This window comes from Chroicocephalus ridibundus, chromosome 5 (genome assembly GCF_963924245.1).
Source record: "Chroicocephalus ridibundus chromosome 5, bChrRid1.1, whole genome shotgun sequence".
Taxonomy (NCBI): Eukaryota; Metazoa; Chordata; class Aves; order Charadriiformes; family Laridae; genus Chroicocephalus; species Chroicocephalus ridibundus.
The window spans coordinates 7173942-7191692 of record NC_086288.1 but is presented as its reverse complement, the minus strand read 5'-3'; the positions used below and the strand labels follow the sequence as shown (position 1 = coordinate 7191692).

General features: G+C 43.8%; 1 protein-coding gene across 12 annotated transcripts in view; it reads right to left on the bottom strand.

Moving 5' to 3' along the window:
- RUFY3 (RUN and FYVE domain containing 3) overlaps positions 1–17751 on the bottom strand; it is a 52554-nt gene that overhangs the window by 18267 nt on the left and 16536 nt on the right. For 6 of the 12 annotated variants that reach the window (XR_010071347.1, XR_010071346.1, XM_063336785.1 and 3 more), the window contains 7 exons: positions 13717–13773; positions 6733–6906; positions 5287–5404; positions 3456–3557; positions 1944–2067; positions 1222–1283; positions 52–117 (listed from right to left, as the gene is read on the bottom strand). Coding sequence is in view for 10 of the 12 variants with exons in the window: in XM_063336785.1 (XP_063192855.1) it covers positions 52–117; positions 1222–1283; positions 1944–2067; positions 3456–3557; positions 5287–5404; positions 6733–6906; positions 13717–13773 (703 nt within the window). In the remaining 2 variants the exon portion in view is untranslated. Of the gene's footprint in view, positions 1–51; positions 118–1221; positions 1284–1943; positions 2068–3455; positions 3558–5286; positions 5405–6732; positions 6907–13716; positions 13774–14258; positions 14277–14616; positions 14668–17751 lie in introns of those variants that run through there. The other 6 variants (XM_063336792.1, XM_063336786.1, XM_063336788.1 and 3 more) reach the window with 3 other exon arrangements.

Here is a 17751-nt window from a genome sequence, read left to right as displayed (position 1 = left end):
TTTGTTTTTCGCTATACTATACAAAAAAGAATAAAATAATTCATGTCTTACCTTAAATGCCTGTTGAGTTCTTCTACATAGTTCTTCTGGTCCAAAATAGCAGTTATCTGACCATCTCTGGAAAAAAGAAGCATCGTTCAGCTCAGCCATTTGGAGTCAAAGCACTAAGAGACACCGTTAAAGGTCTAAGAGGAAACGCAGCGACACAGCCCACATATCCCGCGTACCGATAACCCACGTCTCGGATGAGTCTACGTGATGCAAAGGAACTACAAAGCCGAGTTGCAGTCTACACCTTTATAATCAACCCCTGGCCCCCGACTCCTCTGCTCCATTCACCTGGGTGACATTCAGGCATGTTGGAACACGCAAACCAGAAGGATTTTAAGGCGGACGACATTTCAAAGAGTACGGCAGTACGTCCGAGAAAAAAGCCTGGTTTTGCACTACATTTAGATTGGGGCAAGAGTCATCTTGCCAAAATCCATTCAAGGAAAACTGTCAATAAATGCGTGTTTTGCACGCACTTCCAGCGGGAAATCTTAACTGGGGGATGTTCTAAAAATGAAAGTATAGATAAGATAAATGCATCAAAACACCTGATCCTCAGGGATAAGGATTAAAGATATACATGAGTTCAAACTAGCAGGAGCTCCTCAGAAGGAAGAAGTACTCTTGAAGAACCTCAGAAAATCGCGACACCCAACCCCTGTGTCAGCGTGCCCGCACTGCTGGTTTCAGCCTCTTGCTCGGCATGTTGCACAGCTCCATTGGTGTGTGCTGCACAAGCACTTTTACCACCCTTAACCGTCTTTTCTAATTGGAGATTTTTTTTTTTTCCCCCTAAGGATGCTATGGTGCCAAAACCCAACCACTATCCTCCTAGCCATACAACTGAAGCGAAGGCCGCTAAGCTGCTTACCGAAAAGGGCTTAAAGATTGGCGGACTTAACTCAGCAGAGGTTCATCTTAAAATATTTTTTCAGTATTTTTATCTTCAACTGCCAGTTAAGGAAGAAGACACAGAATTTCTGGGAGACTTTCCTTTTCCCCTGATCCCTCCCGATACTTCAATTTGTATGTTATGATTTATCATACAAGAGCAATTCAGTCTAAGTAGCTTTTTAATTAAAAACATAACAGCTTACAGGGCAACTCCGAATACTTCAACATTTGGAGTTACCAAGATACAAGAAGCAGGACAACTGTGCGCGTACTCACCCTTCGCTGCCTTTTGTGCTGTTCCCATCTTTCAAATACATTGAGAAATCAATAACTCCAACCTAGAAAAAGTTGCATTTTACATTAAACGCTTTTTCTAAGACTAAACACTGTCCGTACCTATGAAAGTTTAGAGGCATTCAGTTCGAACATCAGTACACGTTGTGTTAAAGCAAGGATTCATTCTGCCAGTCATCTATCAAAAATTAATGAAAACACGGCATATTTTAAGCATAAATATAGCAGGATAAGCAGCAAGTTGGCAAGCAAGCCTTAGGACGTAAGGACAAAACATCATCATCACCATATCTGTATGCACACTGCTTATGCAAGCCGGGACACAAGTGCACGCGGGCTCATTTTCTTTTGTTTAACAGCTACGATGATCTCATCCTACAGCGTGAGTGAATTCACCGCTCTGCTCGTTTCTCCCCTCATTTTGGCTATGTCCTTCCCCGTTTTTGCCTCCTTTTTCATTTGTATTCCGCTCCACAGTGACCCGCGTGCAGGCCCTAGCAAAGCAGAACAGCAAAGAGAAAACCAAAACCCCGAGCCTCTGATCGCAGCGCCGCCATCTAACCGAAAACCACAAGCATAGGAACAAGCTTATATTAGTCTTCTATTACATATTGCAACAAACTTGTATCTCAGATGAATAAACCAGAAAATTTTTCCAATTAAGAAGAGCAGAAAAAAAACCCCATTAACTGAATACTCAGTACCTGTGAGTCCAGGTCTTCTCCTTTCATGCAGAAGTTTGCATCGATGACGTTCAAACCTACTAGCAGGCCAGCAATGATCGCACCTTCTTCTTCCATCATCAGTGCATTAGGCTCATAAAATTCACTGCAGGATGCACGGCAAGGGAAGACAGGAGTTACGTGTTTAAAAATCAACTAAAATGATGTCAAGCAGCATGGGATCCTTGACATTTCATATGCCAACACATTGCAAGTTGGAGACCTGGTTCCTCAGCTGTGCAGATGTGATGGAAGATAAGCACGATTCTGGAGTAATGGTACAGCACGTTGAAGATTTAAGACCGGGGCTTAATATCAGAGGGTTTTTTTTTGTTTGTTTGTTTTTTGTTTTTTTAAGTAGCATACTTTACTACTTTGTTACACCCTTTTATTAACACAAGCCACCACCACATCTTCCAGCGGACAATACCGGGTTCTCCTTTCTGATCTCAAGTCGGCTACGGATTTACACGGACAGCTAACAGAAATTTATGTGTTTGAGTAAACAAACACCAAATATTTATTAAATCCTACTTACACAGACATAGTTCAAACCCATGGACTTTCAATTAAACTACAAAATTATTGCTGTTTTATGAGTGGGAAGCAGAGATACAGCAAAGTGAAATGACATGTTCGAAGTCAGATGGTAATGAAGTGAGAAGGTGAGAAATATATCCAAGGGCCAAGATTTTGCACAGAGAGAATACCGTATCCCCTCCGTACAAATATTTCACCCAAATCATCTCTTTGGAACCAAAATTTGTGTTTATTCTAATGGATATTACAAAACTACAAGAAAGATATGGACGTGCCGGAACGTGTCCAGAGAAGGGCCACGAGGATGATCAGAGGGCTGGAGCACCTCTCCTATGAGGACAGAGTGAGAGAGTTGGGGTTGTTCAGTCTGGAGAAAAGAAGGCTCCGAGGAGACCTTACAGTGGCCTTCCAGTATCTTAAGGGGGCCTACAAGAAAGCTGCTGAGGGACTTTTTAGGGTGTCGGGTAGTGGTAGGACTAGAGGGAATGGATTAAAACTAGAGCTGGGACGATTCAGACTGGGCATTAGGAAGAAGTTCTTCACCATGAGGGTGGTGAGACACTGAAACAGGTTGCCCAGAGAGGTGGTGGAAGCCCCGTCCCTGGAAGTTTTTAAGGCCGGGCTGGACGGGGCTGTGAGCAACCTGATCTAGTGGGAGGTGTCCCTGCCCACGGCAGGGGGGTTGGAACTAGATGATCTTTAAGGTCCCTTCCGACCCTGACAATTCTATGATTCTATGATACTTGAGACAAAATGGAGAAGTAACAGCTTCTAAATTAAGAAGGAAGACTAAGCATCTTTAATCCCTCAGAGGAAGCTCTGCGTTTCACAAATATTACCATTTCTCACAAAAAGTGCATGCATACTTTACCATTTGGGTGTAAAATATCGTAAAGATCTTACAAGCGGGCAGAAGTGAACCTAACCTAATCCGAGAGCGAGCTCAACGCTCACCTGAGAAGATCCTTTCTGTTAATCAAGGCTTTCATGTATTCTGAAAGTTTCTTCTGCATGAGAGCCAGGCGAAGCCAAGCTCTTCCCCTCCCCACAGGTGTCCTACAAAGGCCAGAAACAAAACAGTTACAGGCGTAACGCAATGCATGTTCACACACAGCTTTAATAACCCTTTCCTATCTAAAGTTTCTCCATCTCAAAGACAGAGCTGGCACTGATGAAAACAGGGAAATACAAGGCATTTGAGTGCACATAGCTGCAGTCAAGTTTATCTAAGCAATCACCGCTTCCCTCTTAACTAATTACGTATTTGTTGTTCTACTAAAAATATTTCCCTGACTTTACCCCTGCTGGATGCACAGACAGAGATCAGCTGCTTCAACACGTCACCTTCTAATTCAAAGTCAGTGCATAAGGCACGTCAGAACAACACGCGCACAGCACAGCACAGACGCCCAAGCACCGCTCCTTCAGGTAGGCGTGAAGTTGGGTGAGAATCCTGAAAGCCAACTGAAAACACTAATTCAGTACTGTTCTCTCCCACTATTTTGCTCATTAACACACTCACAGGACGCGCTGGGTTATATTCGCAGCTCTTCCCCCTCTGTTTCTCCTGGCAATCTGAAGCTCTCGGCTTTGAAAACACGGTAAGCGACAATGCTGCATCACAGCTCTGGCTCACCCACCCCGGCGCGCTGGCCGGGAGCCAGCGCCAGATGCTCCGAAGGAAGGTGTACATCCCCCGTGTTGAGCAGTATTCCGATTAGAAGGAAATTTCTTTCCCAGTCGAGCAGTCCGTTAGCTGTCTCACACCAAACTGCACTTTATTTTCTAACCTTAACTAGCATAAGCAGCAACTGCCCATGAAAGTCATCTTCGTTACTGGCCCATTTTTGACGTCACTAATATGACATGACATTTCCCAAGGGTTAGTAGGGACGCAAAGCTGAGGTTTAGAAACTCGTTCTAAAGCTGTTCTTTCTTTCCATTTATTTAATGTTTCGATACTGTTTTACAACAGGAAAAGGTAACAGGAGCTCTGGCACAACAGCGGTGGCGCTCCAAGCTGCTCCAGGAGGAGTCCTGCACAAATCTCCATTAAAAGCACTTGCACGTCCATACGTACATCGCTAAACACCAACCCAAAATACTTACTGAATCTATCCGCCTCTTCTTTCAGCAAAGAAGATTTAATCCTTAGCCCTGCTATGCATACAAAGGCTTTCTTACACTTTTTTTTTTTTTCTATTCCTCAGGTGGAAAGCCTGTTACAGTTTCTTTCTAGCATGGAATAAGCAAACCTGAACGTGATGTCTGAAATGACTGTGAATTTTTAAAAGCAATACATGCTTTAAGTGGTTTTCTTTCCTCTCCCCTTTAACATAAGCTAGTAAGTTCCCCAACCTTGTGAGTGAGCCTCCCTTTTACAAACTTTACAAGTTTACCTGCATTTATTTGTAAGAAAAATGACCTCCAGCAGCCTCAAAACTATTTAACCTGTCTTCACCTTCATTCCAATTCCCTTCCTCTTCAGTCTGACTTGAGAAAGAGAGTCAGTAAAGGCCGAGACACACCGTCACTCGTTTAGTGCTAGCAATAAATGCACTACTGTCCATAACACCCCATGAACTCAACACAGAAAGAATACGTGCCATCACCTCCTTCTGCAGTTCCTTGATTAAGCACAAAAAGAGAGTCATGATCCTTTTTTATCAGCAGAAGGTGGCAGATGTTTTCCTGAAGGTTATGTTTGCCCTTCCTTCTCTTCTTCAGGATCCTTCTTACAATAAAAAACACATTAGGTACTCGTGCAGTAAAAGACCGTACTTACTTCAGCCCCGGGAGATCCTTGACACTTGCTGTAATTTCTGCAGCTTCAGGAACAAGTTTTTCTACAAGCTCTAGAGGTCCCCAAAATGATTTATTTTGCCCAAGAAAAGTCTTTTTGGCTACAAAAGACGAAAGATAGAAAACAAGCCTGTTAGTGATGACTGAATACATTCACAAACATGGTCAGAAGTGAATGAACACTAGACAAAAACTGCCAGAAAGATTCTTCTGGGACTGCTGCCGGAAGTACAAAATAGGACTTTTTATGCCCGGGTGCGGCTATTATCGGTGTCATTCAAATGAGGCAACAAGAGATGGAAACAGAGGCCAGGAAATACTCCACACACCCCCAGTACGCCAAAACAACAACATCCGGTGATAACCAGCAGCTTGGATTCGCTGCTAGAGGTCAAAATCTCTGCTAGGATGCCATCCCTGTCCCTAAGCCACACTTGATGTGTGCACGGTAATTTCCCCTCCCTGAGCATCCCATTACCAGGAAGAGGATCACACCAGTTTGAACCCGCTCCCTCTCCATAGCTGCCGGGGCTCCTCTGTGCATCCCTTCCTCCTTCAGAAAAGCCTTCTACTGACCCCTAGGTCCTGAAGCTGGAAATTAATTTCCTTCTTCCATAGTTCTTACTGCTACTTGACAACAGCAGTGCCAAGAGCGAGAAGTCTGTTAACTTCGAACTTAAGACCAGCAGTAGGGACACCGGGGAACGGATAAACAAAGCAGCTGAAGAACACGAACCTGTCTCCCTTGCACAACGTTACCTGCACCAGCACGGCATCCATTACTCTGCATGTAACGCTGAGCACAACTGCTCAAGAAGCGCCTCAGGATGTACACGTGGGCGCTGAGAGGGCATTTAATATCCTCTGCTTTTCTTCTGGAGCTACTGTATCAACACATCAAGAAAAGTAGTCTCATACTTCACAACTTTAGTTGTGACTCCATATTATATAAGTAAATACACCGTCTGCTTGCTGTTTTAGAAAGCAGCTTGTAAGACATGAACTGCACAAAGCCAAAAACCTCACTTTTGATAGAACTAACTATTGAGAAAGGACCTCTGTGTTGCAGTTCCTCTTCCAGCAAGAGGACCATTGTGTCCCTAAAGCATGAGGAAGTGCAGAGAAGAAGGGAGTCATGAGTTTGCCAAGGAGATGATTTTATCACTGATCTCTTAGCTACACTCAAGTCATCTGAAAAGCTATTTAAAAACAGCAAGCACCTGCAACAACTGTTAACTTCTCTCCTTCAGCAGATTTTTTATCCTTCCTGCGGCCCGTCAAGTCAGCTGGGATGACAGCAGTGACCCTGCTCAGCCTCTCTTTAGTCTACTGTGGACTTTTAAAACTAGACTTTTAGAACAAGATTGCTCTTTCTCGCTCCTACGCTACGACGACCAGCCCGGGAGGACCCCTTCTCAGGCAAGGTTACCTTTCAAGCCGTGTTTAAGGCAATGTTCCATCACAACGAAGAACTGCTGAAGAGGTGCATAGTCCGAGTCCAGCGTCCTGCCCAGGTTAAGCGCCGATTCAATCAGCCCCTTGATACTCAGTTTCGCCATGTTCATCAGGTTCATGCGTTCATTAGCCATGAGATAATTAGGATCTATTAAGACAAGGAAAAAAAAAATGCTGTTGAGTAACAAAAGCTATTTTTTATGCAGTAAGATATCCCATCTCTCTCTCTTTTTGTCCCCCAGCTTCGAAGACACTTTTAGGAGCAGTTACAGTTTCATGTGAGGCCCTCTCTTCAGGCCTTTTGTTGAGAAAAATCAAAATTAGCTACCACTTTACGGCCGAAGCCACAATGACATGGGAATAGGCAACGTATCACATTAAGAGCACCTCAATGCTTCAAATAACTACATAAGCTTTAAATTTTCAAGAAAGAGAAGTCTGAAGACAGCTGCTGATGATGTACTTTACATCTTGACAACGCTTCACTGACTGTAACAGCCACCACTTGCTCCAACCCAAACCCCCAGCTACATCCAGCAGCTACGAACCAGTAAGAACTCTCCCCTCCTGCGATTTGTTCTTCCACCTAAAGATAACCACGAATCATCCACTTGTGATTTGCTCTTACATCTAAAGATAACCACGAATCCTCTCACTCTTAATCCGTCCGTGTGTGTCGCTATCCTGTCTTGCATCTTTCCTTCTCACATTTTTTTTTTTTTTTTTTTTTAAAACTTGGATGTAACACGGATCCAATTCCCACCTCTCTCTCTCTGTTTTCTCAACACTCCTGGTTTTTACCACTGACAGTAAGGAGCTGACCTTCACGGCTCCTCCGACAGCTCGCTCCAAGTCCCAACGCACACAGGTCTTCCATGACTGTATTCTTCTTCTACCATAGTATTAATATGCAGACCTTTATACTTGCCAGTGGCAAGAAACAAATACAGACACTCATTTTCCAAACGACACCCTGCCTGCAGGCCTCCCGCTCTCTGACCTGCGTAACGTGCCCATGCCAACACCTGTCCTTTCACCAAGTGGTTCCTTTCCCAAACACCATCAAGTGCGTTCCCAACACCTCAAGAAACAAATTGTCCCCTAACTAGGGTGAAATTGTGACCTAGGACCACAACTAATAAAGTGTGCTTAAGCTCTAGGCCTGAAGATGCACAGTAACGGAGAGGAACTCTTGCCGTGAAAACCGTGTCCCATCAGTTGCATGTTTTCTGTTTGTTCCCATCTGCGATCTCGTGTCCAACTTTTGAGCTTAAGTTCTTGGGTGTTCTTAAGTTCTTAAGTTCAGTTCTTAAGTTCTTAAGTTCAGTTTCATCCCTGTAAGGGACATTTATTCTAGGGCTGCCGGAAACAGCCACGGAATCTTGAACCAATTTGCCACCTTCGCCAGTGAATTTACTACACCCAGCAGCAGAAACACGACCAGAGGACATCCAAGACTACACAGCTAAGCACAGAGTACACATTTTATCTGCTACACTGTCAAAGCATGCTTGCATTTAGCAAGCAAGTAAACATCAGAGACTGAAACCCTTCAACTGGAACAAAAGGAGATATATTTCTATTTAAAATGCAGGTGAGCACGTACCTAAGTTTGATGAAAGCAGCCATAAAAATGTCTAGAAATCTAAGCGATGGAAGACTGGCTGATCCTGCAGGCTCTATGGAGCACCACCACCCAGACAGCAACGCTCACCACCATCGGGGTCTTCTCAAGCTCTTTTTGACTGTTGGGAGGCTCTATCATTTCAACAAGCAAACAGCTGAGATAAGTTCCTACGTCTCTGCTTAAAAGATCTCTCATGGTGAAGGAGGAGGGGAAGATGCAACCCTCGTCCTAGTGGATCCAGTCCCTAAACGAAGCCTTGCAGAAGTCTGGGTCTGTATTCAGTAGGTTTGCCACCGAATAAACATCACATCTTTACTAGGCAGGTGGACTTGAGCTGTTTGGATTGTTAACAGTTCTCAACCTCTTGTGAATACAACTGTGAGGAATGTTTTCTTGCAATTTAAAATGCAACAGCTTAGCCAAAAGAGGCCAAGGGGTACAGTCTTCTGAGAGACTACTGCAGTCTCCTACAGGACTTGTCCTGATGATGCAAGTCATCATCCTGCTTCATCACGCTGCCGATACTGACGAGGCCAGTTGCTCCAATACAAACTCCTTGTCATCTCAAATGTACTCTCGGTGCAATGAGGCACCTTGTCACCACCCTCCAGCCAAAGAGAGAGCAAAACTTCACAGAACCACAGAATAACGAAACATCAGATCGTTCCCCCTTCCAACCTTGGGTATCTCCTGCGGGTTGAAGAGCACTGCAGACCCAGAGGCATGTAGCCGACAGGAGTAATATTTGATTTCAGTAACCTACAGCTGAACCCAAAAAAGGCAAGAAGAGGAGCAATTGCTACTCTATGACTGAAATTCCTTATGCCAGACACAAGGAGACACTGGGAGCTGGGAGACAAAATGCAATTACTGACGTAGAGACACAAACACCCTCAATCAAAACAGCTGAGAGATTATGGAAGGGAATCAAAAGAGAGCATTTCTGAAACCCGGGAACAAAGGCAGATTTGCTGAACCTGCCTCTGAAGCACGCCATGGCCGGGTTCCCACAGCTCCAAGGCTTGCTGGCACCCAGGCTGGTGAGGTCTCATCGCTGCTCAGCTTCAGGTGGCCCGTCTGCCAGAGGACAGGCTGCTTTTACCAGGGATGGTGTTGATGACTCAAAGAAATCCTCACACCTAGCGCCGTGGCCATGCCACCAGCAATACTCGAGTCCCCCTCGTCAACGGGGAATCGCCATCCGTCAGCAGCCACACGTCTAGCCATGCTCCAGCCACATCTGCTGCCATGGACAAATGCCGCCTTGTTCAGAGGAGTGGCAAACGAGTCCAGTTGTTCCTGTGTCTCCACCCAAGCTTCTACTGCTGAGGGACAAAGGGATCAAACTCCCTGAGTTTCACTAACTCTTCAAGCACCGCCTTGGCTCACACCTTATAAAAAGGCTAAGATTAAGCATTCAGAATTTATTTTCATAGTTTAGAAAGCTTCAAAGCACCCATTTAGGAATGCAGTTCTCATAGCAGCATTGGACGGTAGCAAGATTTCATTGAGCGGGTGATTTTTATTGCAGAACTACCACTATTTTAAGGTGATAGATGCGGCACGTACATTGAGCAGATGACCTGTCTTGTGATTTGCAATCCATTTTACGATTTGCAACGTAGCTAGGCGTCACCATTACTAGGAATGCACACTCAAGAAGTCAGATGTAATAATACATGCGCTTGCAAAAACTAGTTTTTGTACACGCAATTAAAAAAAATTATATATATTTTCTTCTGTGTACTTTTGCATAGAACTAATGAACACCACCTCTGACACCGTCCATTGCAGTTGCCCTTCAAGAGCGTATGAACATCGCTACTGCCCTTGCTTCTGCTGCAGACAACTATTGTCACAAAATTATGCTTTGCTTCTGTGCCACGGTTCAAAATCTGCTCAGAATAAGCTTATCTGGTAAAAAAAACACATCAGCCCGCTCCCTCGACACTTCTGGGAGCACAACTCCACCTACAGTATATCCACACTTCTGACCAAGACCAACCAGCAGAAATCTCTAGTAGATCTGAATTACCTAAGACAACGTATGGTGCAGTGGTAAAACAAGCAAACAGGTTTGGGTTTCTTAATATAATTTAAATACATTTTGAACACGGGTTGAACATGATTATTTGCCTGGCCAGGCTTTGAAGGGATGCTCCTATGCATCCACATGCACAGAAAGTGTTACTGTGGCTACCGTTATTAGCTAATTTGAATTAGCTAATTCAAAGCTAATTCCAAGGACGCCGCTCGGAATTAGGGTCCGACTGCCTTACATACTCACGGGAACCCCCGCACGTTTCTGAAGAGCATCGAGAGCTGCTGCCTCGCGCAGACCCATGCTGGGGTCACGGGTACCATACACTTTTTGAGGCAAGGCACGTGGTTTTCCACGAGTCCCAGAGGTCTGCGACAGCTGTGTGTCAGCTGGGTCAATACTACCCTAATTATAAAAAAACCCCAAACCCCTAACAAATAAGAATAATAGAGGGGTATATGACGCATGTTCAAGACAATTAGATTCTTTAAACGCTTTTAAGAGCTAATGAACATCTGAGCTGATGAAAGCACTTCGGGAAAAAGAAAAAAGCAGGGCCAGGTTTTCATTTATGATTCAAAAGTGCAGTCACAGGCTAAAGAACAGAAAAATGTTTTCATCACATTAACTAATTAAAGGTTTCTGCTTCATTAGCCTGCGGTGAAAGATGGTGCTGTGCATATGCAGCTTATCTAAGATTCTCATCTTGCAAATCAAGTAACTGTTATATAGGATAAAACTGGATAAAATCCCAAAGATTTATTCCAAAAATTAAATCTTAAGGAATTTATACCATTGTCATATGGGCTGCAATACATACACATTTAAAACTGAGTCCAGAAGGGCAGGGTAAGCAAGCAAAGATTACTTTTACACAAGATTACGAGGCTGGCTTTCACGCAACCCAGACACTTTCTGCTTTGACAGCCTGACCCCGATATGCAATTGAAGTTCTCCAAGTTAGTATCTTCTCCAACTTTCTCTTTCTGCCTCAAACTGCAAAAACTCCACCCATGTTTTACTGTACATGCCATGTCGTAAGCCTTAAAAGGTAAAATCTTGGCCCTTAAGTTTTGCCTTTCAATGCGGTTTGCATTTCAATTGAAGCAATCCTGAATTCTCAAGACATTTCCTATTTAAATATTGTAGCTTCTACAGAACAGACGTGTTTTCTAACCAGCGAGATCGCACATGGGATGGCAGTGGTCATGACTGAACTGGACTTGCATCCCCCCAGAACAACAGGGTAAAATAATCAGGTAAAAAATTCTTTTTTTACTCTTAAAAAAAAAAAACCACTCCTTCCTTAAAACACTGAACTTCCAGGTTTCTAAAGAGGTAAAACAGAGGCACAATCATTCACATGCTAACAGCATCAAAAGCAAAGGCTTCCTGAGAAGCTTCCACAAAGACAACATTTTCAAAAACAACCAAGAACCTCTGTAATTTGTTTGAAAGTCATAATATGTACCCAGGAATCTGAAAGTCAAGGAAAAATCTCCAAGGGTTAAGCTGTGACTGCGATCTAAGCGCTTCTCACCTGGTGACAATAGATTTTACTGCTCCTCGTATTGAATTAACCCTAAAAGAATTAAGGAGAAACTAAAATAAAGCTAGAACTTCGATCAAATGCAACTAGGCACGAAACACTGCAGATTTGAACAAATCTGCTCAAAGTAATGCCAATTAATTAATAATTGAGCTAGGTTCTCCATCTACTGAATCCCTACCAAATCGAGAACCCAAACTTAGAGCGACCTGAAATTTAGAAAATCTGCTTCTGTGTATGGAAGAGAAAGGGCACCTTGCAGACACTTCATACTGTATTCGGATTAACTGAGACAGGTTAATCGTCAAACACGGCCTTCAAAGACGAAGCAGCCAGCCACCTACGGCGCACTGAGCTTCAGTTAAGCAAATTCACATTAGGAACGGCATTAGTTCCAGCTGCTCGTGAAATCATGAACACGTATAATGTCCAATAAATGTGGAAAGCAAACCCCTAGATAAATTAAGGCCTTGCATCATTTAAACTGGAGTTCAGCATCATGAAAACAGAGCATCTGAATTCAGAGCATCTGAAAACAGAGTGCTGGTAAAATAGCCACCGTGACCACTGCGACTCGCGACACATTTGAAAATGCTCAATGTGCAAATCAGCAAAAAGAGCCGAAATGCCTCTGCTGACCTCGTAGTAACAGGCCTTATGCTCGTAAGTCTTTTAGATATCAAGAACTCCAGTTTTAGCTTCTAATTTGAGATTGCCATTTTAAAAGAATTTGGCCTGTAGAGATCAATTCCCCGAACCATCCTTCTATGCTGAAACTTATCTTCTTCCCCATGAGGAGCAGTTAAAACTTCTCAGCCGCAAAAAGAAAATTCCCTTCTTATTCCTTTGCCTCCAAAAGGGACCTTAGCCTTTTGTGCTGCAAACGCTTTCACCCCAAGCATCAACAGTTGCGTTTAGTCATCAAATTATAAGTTTTCTCGAGCCCATCGCTGAATTGGGGATTCCACTATTTCACACATGCACCGTTTTAAAGAATCAAGTAAGAAGCACTATTAAAAAAAAATTCTCTTTTAGTACTTCACAAGTTTTAATAGAACATTTGCAATGCAAGTTTTAGAGTTACTTCTGCAAAGTCTCGAGTTTATAAATAGCAATACTTCAGAAAATCGAAACTTTGGGGTGACTTCTGAAATATTTTTTACAATTTAGCTTCCATATGTTGCCACAACCTTTTAAGTTGTGTTTATACCAGGCTCAGAAAATAATCACCTCAGAACACATTTCATGTAAGTAAACTAGCCCCTTGTTGACTCATATTTTCTACCTCTACTTGAAGTAAAAAAATACCCCAAATTTTTTAAAGCAGTTTTTCAAGCAACATTGCATGCACAGGTTTTCAAAAAAGATATCCGTAAGAATTTGGAAACCAAAACCGACCACATGGAAGCCACGGAGTGGCTGACAGAATTCAGAAGAAAAGCCTTCACGATATGCGTTTTAAATGTTAACCGATGCAATTGCAAGAGCAATACATACACTGGAGCGATCAAAGACATTTTCTTGACCAGGCTAACAGCAGAAACCAAACATCCACACAAGAGTACAATGAGCACAGCGTGTTCCGGCTGCCGACCTGGCTGAACCAGACAAGCACGTTCCAAGAGCCACGGCTACCGGCACTGGAAAGGAAAACGGTATTTTGCACTCAGGCTCAAAATAAGAAGTCAAAGGCCAATCATTAGCGGAAATAATAGCTGAAAGATGTCGGTGTGGCACGCACCTTCAGTATCATCAGCACGCAATTGCTCCACCACATCTGTCAAATCCTCCCAAGAGTCTTTGCAAACAGCAAAAAGAAAGGAAAAGAAAGAAAATGTCATGCAAGCCGTGATCTAAAGGAAAGATTCAAAAAAAAAAATCAAGGTATAAGAAAAGAATAACCGAAAGGGAAATTTGCATAATACAAGACTTAATTCATAGCGGGAAGAGATTTGCAAGTCAAAAGGGTTTATTAGTCTGCACAAAGCAACACAGCAAAGCATTTTTTTCCTTGAGAATCATATTAAGGTAGGCTTCGGTTAAGCTTTAGAGGCTTTGCTTCTTTCTGCAATAAGACAAGCAACGTTTCTGTAAAGCACGTCCTAAAAAGAAAAGCAAGAAAAGCGTTATTTTCTTTGTAAGACCAAAGCACTGAATTTTTTTATATTTATGCAATGTCAGCATTTGCTTCAGTTTCCTCATAGCCAGCCCCCAAAAAGCACCCCCTAAGAGGGAAATACAGCTACGCATGAAAAGCAAGCACGCTTCAGGAAAAGGACATACTGAGGACATGTTAAATCAGGTTAAACAGAGCTTGAACTCCGTTACGAGCGTCACTCCAAGCGCCAAGTCTTGCAGAGGTGATCCAACAGAGCCTGGACGCGGGGTACGGGTTTCATGTTCTCATTCCAATTATGATGCACTGAGGCCTGGAAGAGGAAAACCCCTCTGTCTCCATGCGGGGAGCCTGCAGAGGGCTGGCGGGCACAGGGAGGAGGAAACTATCCTGGAGAGGAGCAGGCAGGACAAGGAAAACGCCTTTAAGCGCACACACTCATTCCCAGGTTTCAAACCCAGAAAACAAAGGCAGAGGAAGCCGCGGAGGGTCCGAACCCTGCGGGATTTTCAGCTCCCGACTTACATGCCCGCTCTCCCCAGCGTTAATTTGCAATCGGTCGAACGTCCAAAGCGCGAGAAAGGCTCGATTCCCCTTTACAGGCCAACGGGGCCAAAGTCCTGAGCAAAGTACACACGCTGCTAGGACCTCCTCCCTCCCACGGAAAAGCTATCGGCAGCCTCCTCCCGCCGTAGGAGCCAGCACCGGCTGGCAAACACCATTGTCACAGTCACTGCCTTTAAAGGAAAAAAAAAAAAAGGGGGGGGGGGCTAAATATCAGTACGACTAACAATTCAACTCATCCCCAAAAGCTTCCTACCATTGACCAACAGCCTTCTCATCCTTTGAAACTCTGTTATTCACATAGCTGGGTTTTAGCCATCAGTTTTCTTCACTTCTTGCCCTACGGCTAAACGTTACCGACAACGGCAGCAAACCACCGTGCCCTGGGTCCTGCCCACGTAACCCCGGCTGAAGCCATCAACGGGGCACGATTCAGCAGGGATTTCTCCTCTCCTTGTCATGGGTGACGAGGGAGGGACGCCACCAGGTTCACCCACCTCTGCTTGCTAGGAGCAACAGGCAGTTTCGCTTGCGAAATTCCCTCCTATTGCGAGAACGAAACCCTGGGGACGGTCCCACCACCACCCGCTTCCCCCACGTGCTACGCTTACAGCTTTTGGACTTTTATTACAGGAGTTGCAGCTTTCCGGAGGTTTGGGAGACTTTCTGTAGGCCACAGCGCAGCGGGGCACTGACACGTCTCACGCTTTGCTGGACCCTACTGCACCCTTACCTTGAAGTGCTACAACTTGGACCCAGTCACTCACAGAGTCACTTTCACCTCTTTGCTTTTTTTTTTTTTTTTTAGGACTTAAACCAGAAATGTTAGCCTGACGGAGAAATTCAATATTTGTAGAAAAACGCTTTGCATAACAACACTACATAAAGCTAATACAGCTAGTATTTTCTAGCTGTTATTTCCAGCATTTCTGAAAACGAATCAGAGGAGAACCGAGCAAGGATTTATTTAATAGCAGTTTCCATCACATGTAAAGATCGGAACCAGATTCTGATCAGCCCAGAACCCCTACCTGCACGCCGAGACTGAAGCCAGACATCACCACTGAACGGGCTGTTACCTAATACTGGGGGTTGGGTTGTTTTTTTCCTTAATCTAAAGCGTAAACAGTGAAGAACGTGTCATAACCAAGAGAAGATTTATGATTAGCTTACCAACGTCAGTGGAGTCACTAATATTTTCTTCTATTACATCCCTACAAGCAATAGTCCTATCCTCTTTCTAGCAAGAAATGCTTGCAATAATTGCATGAATGTACGTTGGCACAAAGGCACCGTGGGATTTGTAAACATTTAATGGCAAAAGCACACATTTAATTAGCACTTTCTATCATATTTTCGTTCATTTCATCATGCATCTAACCACAGCTTGCATACCTTTCATTTCTTCTTTTACATTCTACAGTTTCCCCCACTTCTCTGGAAGTTCCACCCAACAACAGTGGGGGAAAAACTCTCAAGAGACACACACACAAATAAGTAAATAAATCAAAAAGACCCGCAACTTGCTCATGTCCATGCTCCTTATCACGGTACATCTAAGACAAGGGGAATACTTTTCCTTATTCTGGAAAAATATTAAAGCCTGTAACTGGTGCGCACCAAGTTTAGAAAACGGGATGACCAAGACATTTAAGTCTGCATAAAACGATTACCTCCTTCCAACTAGATTCCCAGGCAGATTAGTATTGTGGAATTGAATATCCCACTGGAATAAACACACAAGCAAGCTCTTTAGAAAGGAACTGGAGTTAAGGAATGCTTAAAAAAGAGGTGGCAGCTAACGAATAGCGAGCAATTACATCCAGAAAACAAACCAAAACTTTCCCTCCTAACTTCATCTTCCTGAATTTGCTCACATCTTAATTTTTGCTTTAGTATTTCTCAGACATACGCAATACCTAGCAACTACTACATCAAAATTCGGAGCAATTCATGAAGGAATATGGGATATTGCCAGTGGATACAGTCTCCCATGCAAATAAAAGCTTTTAAAAATAAATGCTGGAGGAAGTACCAGCATGAAAATTATTTCATTCTGCTATTAAAGAGTGTTTCATCGGTTTTGGGTTTTTTTGGGTTTTTTTGTGTGTGGGGTTTTTTTTTGGTTTTTTTTGTTAAAGATTGAAGTTATTAGCCTAAAGGCCCGGGTGGTAAGCTGTGAGCTGCCACACTGCTATACAGCACTGAGAAAACACGCTACATGCAACAGCTGAGTAGCTGCAGGGGAAGTCAAAGATTGTGGCTTCTCACTCTATGGGCAGGAGAGGGATAGAAACAGCACCCGATTCGTGGTACGGGGTTCTGAAGAGGTGTCTCATGAGCACAAAGCAGCAAAAGTTCACAACTGTACAGCCGAAATACCTCTGTGATTTTTTTTTAAATAAACCTACACAAGCACCTAGTATGTGCCCTTTAATAAATGCTGAGAAGTCCCCCATAGTCCGGACCTGCCCAAAACCCTGTATGTTCCCCTCAAACCGCCAACACAGAATGAATTCATTCAGAAATAAAGTTTAATGGACATTACCACCTCAAACGCAGCATCTCAGCCCACACCAGGATACCCCCTACGAGTATGCTGCCACAACCCGCAGTAAGCCTAGCAGAAGAACCGCAAGCTCCCCAACCCACACGGCTTCCCAGGCCCCCAGTTTTTATTACTTTTATTAGTAAATACTGTGCGAGAGCTACCAGGAGGATGGAACGCTCCGGGCTTCTTGTATAGCAGTGGCATTTTTTCCACATGTGAAAAACAAAGCAATGAATCCAGACACTCTCTGTATATTTTCCAAGCACAATATGAGAATGAAGTTGCTCCAAAGACAGACTAAAGAGGTCAGGATCCGGTTGTTTGGGGATTTTGAAGTGGGTTTTTTGGGTGGTGGGTTTTTTTTAATCACAGAAGTTTTTAGCAAACGCGTAAGAAGCGTCTGACAAATCAGTAAAATAACCCCCCAAAAAACCAACCCGGCCCCGATTTTGGGAAGCGAGAACTGAGCCTGACGCAGAAAGTCCTCAGCAGCGGTGCCATGTCAGTTGTGCCGCTTGGGCTGCCATGGAAGGCTTGGCGCAGAT